Source organism: Bombina bombina, chromosome 5 (genome assembly GCF_027579735.1).
Source record: "Bombina bombina isolate aBomBom1 chromosome 5, aBomBom1.pri, whole genome shotgun sequence".
In the NCBI taxonomy this organism is placed as follows: Eukaryota; Metazoa; Chordata; class Amphibia; order Anura; family Bombinatoridae; genus Bombina; species Bombina bombina.
In genome coordinates, this window is record NC_069503.1 from 858,500,324 (window position 1) to 858,512,430 (window position 12,107).

The following is a 12,107-nucleotide window of genomic DNA, read 5'->3' on the forward strand; positions in this document are numbered from 1 at the left end:
AAAATTTGGAAAAAGTGTGAAGAGATGACCAAGTTGCAGCCTTGCAAATCTGTTCAACAGAAGCATCATTTTTAAATGCCCATGAGGAAGCCACAGCCCTAGTAGAATGAGCCGTAATTCGTTCAGGAGGCTGCTGTCCAGCAGTCTCATATGCAACGTGGATGATACTCTTCAGCCAAAAAGAAAGAGAGGTAGCTGTAGCTTTCTGACCCCTACGTTTACCAGAAAAAACAACAAATAATGAAGATGTTTGACGAAAATTCTTAGTCGCCTGCAAGTAGAACTTCAAGGCACAGACTGCTTCCAAATTATGTAACAGACGCTCCTTCTTAGAAGAAGGGTTAGGACACAAGGAAGGAACAACAATTTCCTGATTAATATTTTTATTTGAAATAACCTTAGGAAGAAAACCAGGTTTGGTACGCAAGACTACCTTATCTGCATGGAAAATAAGATAAGGAGAATCGCATTGTAATGCCGAAAGCTCAGAAACTTTGCGAGCAGAAGAAATAGCAACCAAAAATAAAACTTTCCAAGATAACAGCTTAATATCTATGGAATGCATAGGTTCAAACGGAACCCCTTGAAGAACATTAAGAACCAGATTCAAACTCCAAGGAGGAGCAATTGGTCTAAATACAGGCCTGATTCTAGTCAGAGCCTGACAAAAAGATTGAACATCTGGAACATCTGCCAGATGCTTGTGTAGAAAATAGACAAAGTAGAAATCTGTCCCTTTAAGGAACTTGCTGACAACCCTTTCTCCAATCCTTCTTAGAGAAAAGATAAAATTCTGGAAATCCTAACCCTACTCCATGAGTAGCCCTTGGATTCGCACCAATAAAGATATTTACGCCATATCTTATGGTAAATTTTTCTAGTAACAGGCTTACGTGACTGAATCAAGGTATCAATGACTGAATCAGAGAACCCTCGCTTTGATAAAATCAAGCGTTCAATCTCCAAGCAGTCAGCTGCAGAGAAATTAGATTCGGATGATGGAAGGGTCCCTGAATGAGAAGGTCCTGCCTCAATGGAAGCTTCCACGGTGGCAGAGATGACATGTCCACCAGATCGGCATACCAAGTCCTGCGAGGCCACGCAGGAGCAATGAGAATCACTGAAGCCCTCTCCTGTTTGACTTAAGCAATCACCCATGGAAGGAGAGTAAATGGAGGGAACACATAAGCTAGGTTGAATGACCAAGGCACTGCCAAAGCATCTATCAGTTCGGCCTGAGGGTCCCTGGACCTGGATCCATATCTCGGTAGCTTGGAATTCTGACAAAAATGCCATAAGATCCAGCTCCGGCCTGCCCCACCTGAGAATCAGACTGGCAAAGACCTCCGGATGAAGTTCCCATTCCCCTGGATGAAACGTCTGTCTGCTCAAGAAATCCGCCTCCAAGTTATCCACTCCTGGGATGTAGATAGCCAACAGATAACAAGAGTGAGTTTCCGCCCACTGAATTATCTTGGATACTTCTGTCATCACCAAGGAACTTCTTGTTCCTTCCTGATGATTGATGTAAGCCACAGTTATGATGTTGTCCGACTGGAATCTGATTAATTTGGCCGAAGCCAACTGAAACCAAGCCTGAAGCGCATTAAAAATTGCTCTCAACTCCAGAATATTGATTGGAAGTAGAGACTCCGACCGAGTCCACACACCCTAAGCCTTCAGGGAGTTCCAGACTGCACCCCATCCTAGCAGGCTGGCGTCCGTTGTCACTATCACCCATGAGGGTCTGCGGAAGCACTTCCCCTGGGAAAGATGATTCGACGACAACCACCAAAGAAGAGAGCCCCTTGTTTCCTGATCGAGATCTATTTGAGGAGACAAATTAGCATAATCTCCATTCCACTGTCTGAGCCTGCTCAGTTGTAGAGGTCTGAGATGAAAGCGAGCAAACAGAATGATGTCCATTGCTGCCACCATCAATCCAATTACTTCCATGCACTGAGCCACTGACAGCCGAGGATTGGACTGAAGGATTCGGCATGTATCCAAAATCTTTAACTTTCCGACTTCCGTCAGAAAGATTTTCAAGAATAGAGAGTAAATTATAGTTCCCAGGAAAGGAACCCTTGTCTGTGGAATTAGAGAACTCTTTTCTAGATTCACCTTCCACCTGTGAGTCCTGAGAAAGGACAGAACAATGTCGGTATGAGACTTTGTCAGCCGACAAGATGTTGCCTGGATCAAAATATCGTCTAGATAAGGCGCCACTGCAATGCCCTGTGGTCTGAGAACCGCTAGTAGAGATCCCAGAACCTTCATGAAGATTCTGGGTGCCGTAGCCAGACCGAAAGGAAGGGCCACAAACTGAAAATGTTTGTCCAGAAAGGCAAACCTTAGGAACTTGTGATGATCTCTATGGATAGGAATATGCAGGTATGCATCCTTTAAATCTACGGTAGTCATATATTGACCCTCCTGGATCAATGGAAGAATTGTCTGAATAGTCTCCATCTTGAAGGATGGGACTCTGAGAAACTTGTTTAGACTCTTGAGATCTAAGATAGGTCGGAATGTTCCCTCTTTTTTGGGAACTACAAACAGATTTGATAAACCCCCTGTCCCTGTTCCTCTATTGGAATGGGACAAATTACTCCCATGGAGGAGAGGACTTTTATACAACGTAAGAATGCCTCTCTTTTTAACTGGTCTACAGACAATCATGAAAGAAGAAACCTTCCGCTGGGGGAGGAATTTTTGAACTCCAACTGATACCCTTGAGACACGATTTCCAGTGTCCAGGGATCCTGAAGACTCTTATCCAAGCCTGGACAAAGAGAGAAAGTCTGCCCCCTACTAGATCCAGTCCCGGATCGGGGGCTGACCCTTCATGCTGTCTTGGTAGCAGCAGCTGGCTTCTTGGGTTGTTTACCCTTGTTCCAAGCCTGGTTGGATCTCCAAGTGGGATTGGCCTGTGAATAATTCCCTTCCTGTTTAGTGGAAGAAGAAGAGTGGACTCCTTTGAAATTTCGAAAGGAATGAAAATTACTCAGTCTAACCTTTTGCTTGGATGTTTTATCTTGAGGGAGGAAGTGTCCCTTACCTCCCGTAATATCAGAAATGATCTCCTTCAAGTCAGGCCCGAACAGGGCCTTTCCCTTGTAAGGAATAGCTAAAAGTTTATATTTCAAGGAGACATCCGCAGACCAAGATTTTAACCATAAAGCTCTCCAAGCTAAAATGGAGAATCCCGAGTTCTTAGCTGCCAACTTGGTGATCTGAAAAGCCGCATCCGTAATAAAAGAATTAGCCAGCTTATGGGCCTTAATCCTGTATTTCCTCTAAAGACGTCTCAGTCCTAAGCGACTCTTCTAGAGCGTCAAACCAAAAGGCAGCCGCAGTTGTGACTGTAACAATGCAGGCCATCGGTTGTAATAGAAACCCCTGGTGAACATATAGTTTTTTGAGAAGACCCTCTAACTTTTTATCCATGGGGTCCTTGAAAGCACAACTGTCCTCGATAGGTATAGTCATACGCTTAGCCAGGGTAGAGATAGCTCCCTCCACCTTAGGGATCGTCTGCCAAGAATCCCGCACGGTCTCAGCTATAGGGTACATCTTCTTAAACATAGGGGAAGGAGAGAACGGGATACCCGGTCTTTCCCATTCCCTAGCAATAATTTCCGAAATTCTCTTAGGAACCGGAAAAACTTCAGAATATGACCGGGACCTCCAAATATCTGTCCATCTTACACAATTTCTCTGGAGGGACCACAATAGAGTCACAGTCGTCCAGAGTCACTAAAACCTCCCGTAGTAATAGACAGAGGTGTTCAAGTTTAAATCTAAAATACATTACTTCCAAATTTCTCTGGGGTAAGGCACTCCCTGAGTCAGATAATTCCTCCTCAGACAGGTACTCCCCACCCCCCAATTCAGATCCCTGGGAGGGTACATCGGAGATTGCCATCAAAGCATCAGAAGTCGCAGTGACCGCCTGGGCCTCTTTCCTGCTGTGTTTGCCTTGCAAAACTGGTAGCTTAGATAAAACTTCTGACAGAGTGGATGACATGACTGCAGCCATATCCTGCAGAGTAAATGAAGCAGACGCAGTGGAAGAACACGGCGTCGCTTGAGTGGCAATTACAGGCTGTGACGCTTGGGGAGAAATATGTGGCATACCCTGAATCTCATCTTTCTGAGAGCAATCCTTAGACATATCTTTATTAAATAATATTTGCTCTTTACACTGTAAGGCCCTCTCAATGCATGAGGGACACAACGTAACCGGGGGTTCCACAATGGCATCTAAACACATAGAACATGTAGTGTGTTCCAGATCCTCCATGTTACAGAAATAAAAAGCTAGCTTGGTCGTGACTCTGGTAACAATGATGATTAGCTACACGTAGATAAATAAAGCAACGTGTGCACTGTGTCTTTAAAATAAAACGTCTCAGTTTTCACAGAACAATAATGAATTAACAAAAAAATGTAGATTCGGTATAAGTCTTTTATCCTGTACCCTTAAACTGATAAAAGCATAATCCACTTGCACCCCAGAAAAAAAACAGTCACCTCGTCGCAGCTCTGCTGCGGCTCCTACCTGACTCCACAGACCAACTATCCGCTGAAACGGTGAGCCTAAGAACGCTTGGAATCTAGCTACAAGCAGTCTTAGGAGCCTTCAGGAAATGCTGCTGATCCGGTCCTAGTAAATACACTGCGCGGCTGAAGCGTGCGAAGACTAGGCTCCGCCCATCGTGGGCGTACTCAGCATACCCCGGGAAAGCAAAATGAATACCGCCATACACCGGAGTCCGATAGAGAGTATTTTATCTCCCTCCAACTCCGGTGCTACTCCCAGTGTAAGCCCCATGTTCTACATGCCTCTCATGACACATTAAAGAAATTGCCCGTTGCATCCAAATAAGTGAACCGTCAACAGCTCCCAACACTTCTTGGCTAGAGTATGCATGCCAGAATGAGTTGTGCAAAAATAAATATGTTGGCATCCCATTTCTAATAAAATGATAACCCACCCTGCAAGAAGGGGAAGCCCTTACCCGAGCCCATAACCCTTCACAGACAAAGGCATAGTACAGTAAAATCTGAGATATGCTGCAGAGCCCCAGAGATAAAATACTGAACTTACCTCCATGCTGAGGAACAGCATGAGAATCTCACAGTATCAAGAGGTCCACTCTTCCTCTTGAGGTCCTGTGAAGGTAGAATAGCCTTAGTTAGCCCCCTCTAAGACATACACATAAAGCAGCACAAGCAAGGGAGGTGCAGTGAAGCTAAAACTTCACCAATTCCCACAGCCTAAAAGGCTATCACTCCAGATGCTGCCTTATAGAAAAATAGTACACACTGGCACCATTTAAAAATAAAAAAAACTCTTGATTGAAGAATTCAAACTAACACCTCACTTTACCTCTTCCTATCACTAACACAGGCAAAGAGAATGACTGGGTTGGGGGGGAGGGAGGAGCTATTTATGCAGCTCTGCTGTGGAGCTCTTTGCCTCCTCCTGCTGACCAGGAGGCGATATCCCATAAGTAAGGATGAAATCCGTGGACTCGTCATATCTTGTAAAAGAAATACCTCTTTAGTAGGGGCAATGGGTAACTTAATTTTTTTGGCGGGTTGGTTGGGTGGTGGGTTTTAATATTGGCGGGACTTTGTATTTTTTTAGAGGTAAAAGAGCTGTTTAACTTAGGGCAATTCCCTACAAAAGGACCTTTTATGGGCTATTGGTAGTTTATTGTAGGCTAGGGGGTGTTTTTATTTGGGGGGGCTTGTTTTATTTTTATAGGGCTATTAGATTAGGTGTTTTTATTTTTGATAATTTTGTTTATCATTTTTTCTAAGCTTAGTGTTTTTTATTTTTTGTAATTTAGTGTTTATTATTTTTTGTAATTTTAGATTTTTAATTTTTTTTCGTAGTGTTAGATTTTTTTAAATTTGTAATTTAGATTTTTTAATTGGTAGGTTTTTTTAATTTTATTAGAATAGTTATGTTAGGTTAATCTTTCATTCCGCACTTCAGGTGTTTTTTTTTCTAACAGTCTTTCCCCATTGATGTCTATGGGGGAAAGCATGCACAAACATGTCAAAGCAGCCCTTGGATTTTGTGCAGGATGGAGCTTAACACCACCATATTGCATGCACAAGGAGGCTTTTCAGTACCTCGTAATGGCAGCGCTATGGAGAGTAAAATAACACAACTTTTTTGACGTTAGTTTCGCACCCTGTTTAGTGCAAACTCTAATCTACCCGATAGTAATATAGATGCAATCAGCATTCACATGGATAGCTTGAGCGTTACTTGGTTTAACACTATTGCCTAATGAAACTGCTGGAGGTGAAACAATAAAGAATACTTTGAAGGTTGGACTTAATTGCTCCATAGTATGATTTATACATTTGAGAGAATTGTTGGTCCCCTTTTAGAATTGTATAGTGGGAATTCGATCTCTTAAGCAGAAGAAACTCAGAACACATTTATAAAGGATGACATGTTGCACAGGAGTGACCAACTAAAAATAGTGACTTTCTGTCAACCAAGCTTCCATTGCAACTTTCATATTGTTGTTTAGCAATTTGTTAAGGAGAATTACAGCATGTATGAGGATGACATCTTATCTTTCTTGTCTGATTGCCAAAAATTGTTTGGATTAAACTTAGTAAACTGATTGAAGATTGACTAAAAATAAATAGTATGGGTCACAGTTAAAGGTATATAAAAACCCCAAGTTTTTTTTAGTGAATCAGACAGAGCATACAATTTTTAAAAAATGTTTCCAATTTAGTGCTATCAAATTTGCTTTATTCCCATGGTATACTTTGTTAAGAGATACTTACGTAGATGTCTGGAGCACTACATGGCAGGAAATAGTGATGCCATTTATTGCTCGTGCAAGTGGATAACATTCTTGTAAAACTCTAAAGATACCAAGGGAATGAATAAAATTTGATAATAGAAGTAAATTAGAAAGTTGTTTAAAATTGCATGATCTATCTGAATTATTTAAAAAAAACTTTTTTTTTAGATTTAAGGTCATAATTTCTTGTTGTAGCTCACAATTATGTGGTTGCTTCAAATTTACATAAATATTTATAAGATCCTCAGTTCAAGAAACATGTCTGTGCATTAACTCGTATATTTGTAAATGCATGGACTACAAAAATAACAACAACAAAAAAAAATAATCAACCAAATAACATGAAAAAGTTTTTTCACTCAGTATGAGAATGACTATTTCTGTTTTGTTTCTTTTATTATTATTATTGGTTATTTGTAGAGCGCAAGCAGATTCTGCAGCGCTATAAACATAGGCGGTATACAAGGTAACATTTATAGGGATCAAATGGGTAGAGGACCCTGCCAAGAGTCACACTGTTGTAGTCAGCTCTTATGAAGGTGCTCTGTAAACAATTGGGCTCTTAGGCTTACATGCTAAGGGGGTTCATGGTGGATAGTAATGGAGGAGATGAACTGGTATTAGAAAAGGTTAGTGTAGGTTGTATGCATCCCTGAACAGTAGAGTCTTTAGGTAGCACTTGAAGCTTTCAAAACTAAGGGAGAGTATTGTAGAGCGAGACAGAGAGCTCCACAAGATGGAAGCCAATCTGGAGAAGTCCTGTAAACGGGAATGTGAGAAGGTAACAAGAGAGAAGAAGAGTAGGAGGTTGTGAGCAGAGCGAAGGGGACGGGAGGGAGAGTATCTGGAGACAAGGTCTGAGATATAGGGGGGAGCAGTGCAGTTGAGGGCCTTGTATGTCAGAGTCAGAATTTTGTGTTTAATCCTGGAGGCAAGAGGAAGCCAGTGAAGGGATTGGCAGGAGATGCAGCAGATGAAGAGTGACATGTAAGGAAGATGAGCCTGGCAGAGGCATTCATTATGGATTGCAAAGGAGCTAGGCGGCAGCTAGGGAGACCAGAGAGGATGGAGTTGCAGTAGTCGAGGTGGGAAAAGATTAGAGAGTGGATTCAAATCTTAGTTGTGTCTTGTATAAGGAAATGTCTAATGTTAAAGATGTTTTTAAGGTGGAAGTGACAGGATTTAACCAAGGACTTAATGTGAGGAGTCAAATAAAGATCTGAGTCAAGTGTGACCCCAAGACATTTGGCATGCAGGTTAGGGGTGATGATGGAGTTGTCGACAGTTATAGAGAGATGGGGGGGTGGAGATTTTAGAAGAAGGAGGGAGAATAAGGAGCTCAGTTTTGGAGAGATTTAGCTTAAGGTAGTGAGAGGACATCCAGAAAGAGATGTGAGAGAGACAGTTAGTGATACAGGTTAACAAGGAAGGAGATAGGTCTGGTGCAGAGAGGTAGATTTGGGTGTCATCGGCGTACAAATGATATTGAAACCTGTGGGACTTTATTAAGGAACCTAATGATGAAGTGTAGATTCAGAAGAGAAGGGGACCGAGGACAGAGCCTTGGGGTACCCCAACAGAAAGTGGTGATGGGTAGAGGAAGCCCCAGAGAAGGCTAAACTAAAGGTACGGTTAGACAGGTAGGAAGATCACCATGAGAGGACTGTGTCACAAATGCTGAAGGATTGGAGGGTATGGAGCAAAAGAGGGTGGTCAACAGTATCAAAGGCTGCAGACAGATCAAGGAGGATAAGCAGAGAGAAATTGCCTTTTGCTGTAAGTAGGTAACCCTAACAATTGCTGTCTCTGTGGAGTGAAAAAGAAGAAATCCAGATTGCAGTGGGTCAAGGAGGGAGTTTAATGTAAGGAACTGGGATAGGCATGCATATACCAGCTTTTCAAGAAACTTTGAGGCAAAAGGGAGTAAGGAAATAGGGCGGTAGTTGGATGGGGAGGTTGGATCGATAGAAGGTTTTTTGAGGATAGGTGGGACCAGTGCATGTTTTAGAGATAAAGGAAATATACCAGTGCTAAGGGAGAGGTTAAAAATGTGTGTGAATATAGGTTTAAGTGTAGAAGAGAGGGAGGGGAATAGCTGTGAGGGGATGGGGTCGAGGGGACAGGTAGTGAGGTGAGAGCACAGTATAAGTGCAGAAACTTCTTCCTCAGTAACAGGGGCAAAAGAGCTAAATATATGGCTATGTGGGATTTGATTAATTTGTGTTCATGATACACAAGGATTCACAAGTCTACATCTGTTTTTTCAATAAAAATGTATTCTATTTAATTAATTTATATTGTGTATGAGCAATTATGTATTGATCTACCTATTATAAATGAACAGTCTAATGATATTTTAGTTGTGTGCAAGTTTAATAGCATAAAGTGTTATTTTAGCTGTATTGTTCACTTTTAATTAACCAATAAATTATCACGTTTATTAATATGCCATTTGAAAAAGGACAAAATGGGTTTTATAGAGGTCAACGATCTTAAAATACAGAAAAGCACAAAGTGATTTTTTGAAATCCTACGGAGGAATTCTCTCAATGCTAAATATTGCATTAAGGTGTGAAGCCCTTTGAAAACTTACAAGCATTATAACCTGACTATCTAGTGGATTGGAATTACTCAAAATGGAAAATACAACATAAATATTTCTCAGCATCTATACAACCCTTCTGAAGTACTAGAATAGATAATATAGAATAGTATATAAATATTTTTAAACTACACTATATTAAGGTTCCAAAGATGTATGACAACATGCTGTGAATGCTCTGATCCAACCAATGTCATTACTTAACATGATTTCCTGACTGCTACTAGATAGCCTGATCCCTTATTTGTAAGATGAGGCTCTACTGTTTTTCAAAAGGGGTAACATCCAATGTAGGTTTTAAGAAAGGTTGATAACATCTCTATTAGAGCTGTTGAGAACCTCAAACGTCAACTAGTAGAAAGGTGATTGCTAAATACATAGCATGCTTTTTCCCTTTCCACCCACCATCTAGTTTGAACGTGTTTTCTTTTTGCTTCAAGCAGGTTGTTTAGTTTTAAAATTGTAGCATTGTAGTTTCCCCCTTCCATTTTTGTATTTTCATCTATTGCAAAACAATTTATGGGCCAGAAAAGACACAAAGATATATTGTTGTACTTGATTAAAATACCTGCTACATTACATGTACTTAGGATCTATACTTACAGCTACTGCCGTGAACTCTGGAGGATTGTCATTGACATCTGTCACCGAAATGACAGCAGTTGCTGTGTTGGAGAGACCATATGTTGGGTTCCCTTCCATGTCTGTGGCTTGAATTATTAATGTATATTGTTGCACTTTCTAGAAGACAAAATTGCATGAATATTTGTTTAGAGCGAATGACAACATTTCAACATGACAGCGTGATTTAGTTAAATTCTGCATTAAGAAGTATAATTATTAAGCTAAGCACCAAAAAATTTACCACTAGATTTAGAGTTCTGCGGCCAAAGGGGTGCGTTAGCTACGCGTGCTTTTTTTCTCCCGCACCTTTTAAATACTGCTGGTATTTAGAGTTCAAAGAAGGGCTGCGTTAGGCTCCAAAAAGGGAGCGTAGAGCATATTTACCGCCACTTCAACTCTCAATACCAGCAGTGCTTACGGACGTGGCCAGCTTCAAAAACGTGCTCGTGCATGATTCCCCCATAGGAAACAATGGGGCCGTTTGAGCTGAAAAAAAACCTAACACCTGCAAAAAAGCAGCGTTCAGCTCCTAACACAGCCCCATTGTTTTCTATGGGGAAACACTTCCTAAGTCTGCATCTAACACCCTAATATGAACCCCGAGTCTAAACACCCCTAGCCTTACACTTATTAACCCCTAATCTGCCGACCCCGCTATCGCTGACCCCTGTATATTTTTTTTAACCCCTAATCTGCTGCTCCGTACACCGCCGCCACCTACGTTATCCCTATGTACAACTAATCTGCTGCCCCTAACACCGCCGACCCCTATATTATATTTATTAACCCCTAATCTGCCACCCCAAATGTCGCCGCTACCTACCTACACTTATTAACCCCTAATCTGCTGACCGGACCTCGACGCTACTCTAATAAATTTATTAACCCCTAAAGCTAAGTCTAACCCTAACACTGACACCCCCCTAAGTTAAATATAATTTTTATCTAACGAAATAAATTAACTCTTATTAAATAAATTATTCCTATTTAAAGCTAAATACTTACCTGTAAAATAAATCCTAATATAGCTACAATATAAATTATAATTATATTGTAGCTATTTTAGGATTAATATTTATTTTACAGGTAACTTTGTATTTATTTTAACCAGGTACAATAGCTATTAAATAGTTAATAACTATTTAATAGCTACCTAGTTAAAATAATTACAAAATTTCCTGTAAAATAAATCCTAACCTAAGTTACAATTACACCTAACACTACACTATCAATAAATTAATTAAATAAACTACCTAGAATTATCTACAATTAAACCTAACACTACACTATCAATAAATTAATTACATACAAATACCTACAATTAAATTCAATTAAATAAACTAACTAAAGTACAAAAAATAAAAAAATAATTTACAAACATTATAAAAATATTACAACAATTTTAAGCTAATTACACCTACTCTAAGCCCCCTAATAAAATAACAAAGCCCCCCAAAATAAAAAAATGCCCTACCCTATTCTAAAATAAAAATAGAAAAGCTCTTTTACCTTACCAGCCCTTAAAAGGGCCTTTTGCGGGGCATGCCCCAAAGAATTCTGCTCTTTTGCCTGTAAAAAAAAACATACAATACCCCCCCAACATTACAACCCACCACCCACATACCCCTAATCTAACCCAAACCCCCCTTAAATAAACCTAACACTAAGCCCCTGAAGATCTCCCTACCTTATCTTCACCAGGCCGGGTATCACTGATCCGTCCAGAGGAGCCTCTGAAGTCTTCATCCAAGCCCAAGCGGGGGCTGAAGAAGTCCATCATCGGGCTGAAGAGGTCCATCATCCGGCTGAAGAGGTCCATCATCGAGCTGAAGAGATCCATCATCCGGCTGAAGAGATCCATCATCGGGCTGAAGAGATCCATCATCCAACTGAAGTCTTCTATCAAGCGGCATCTTCAATCTTCTTTCTTCTGGATCCATCTTCATCCCGCTGACGCGGAACATCCATCCTGGCCGACGACTTCCCGACGAATGACAGTTCCTTTAAATGACATCATCCATGATGGCGTCCCTCGA

General features: G+C 40.9%; 1 protein-coding gene across 1 annotated transcript in view; it reads right to left on the reverse strand.

The window, feature by feature from the left end:
* CDH2 (cadherin 2) overlaps window positions 1-12,107 on the reverse strand; it is a 321,339-nt gene that overhangs the window by 43,080 nt on the left and 266,152 nt on the right. The window contains exon 8 of the mRNA XM_053714996.1: window positions 10,051-10,188. Coding sequence (XP_053570971.1) covers window positions 10,051-10,188 — 138 coding nt within the window. The remainder of the gene's footprint in view (window positions 1-10,050; window positions 10,189-12,107) is intronic.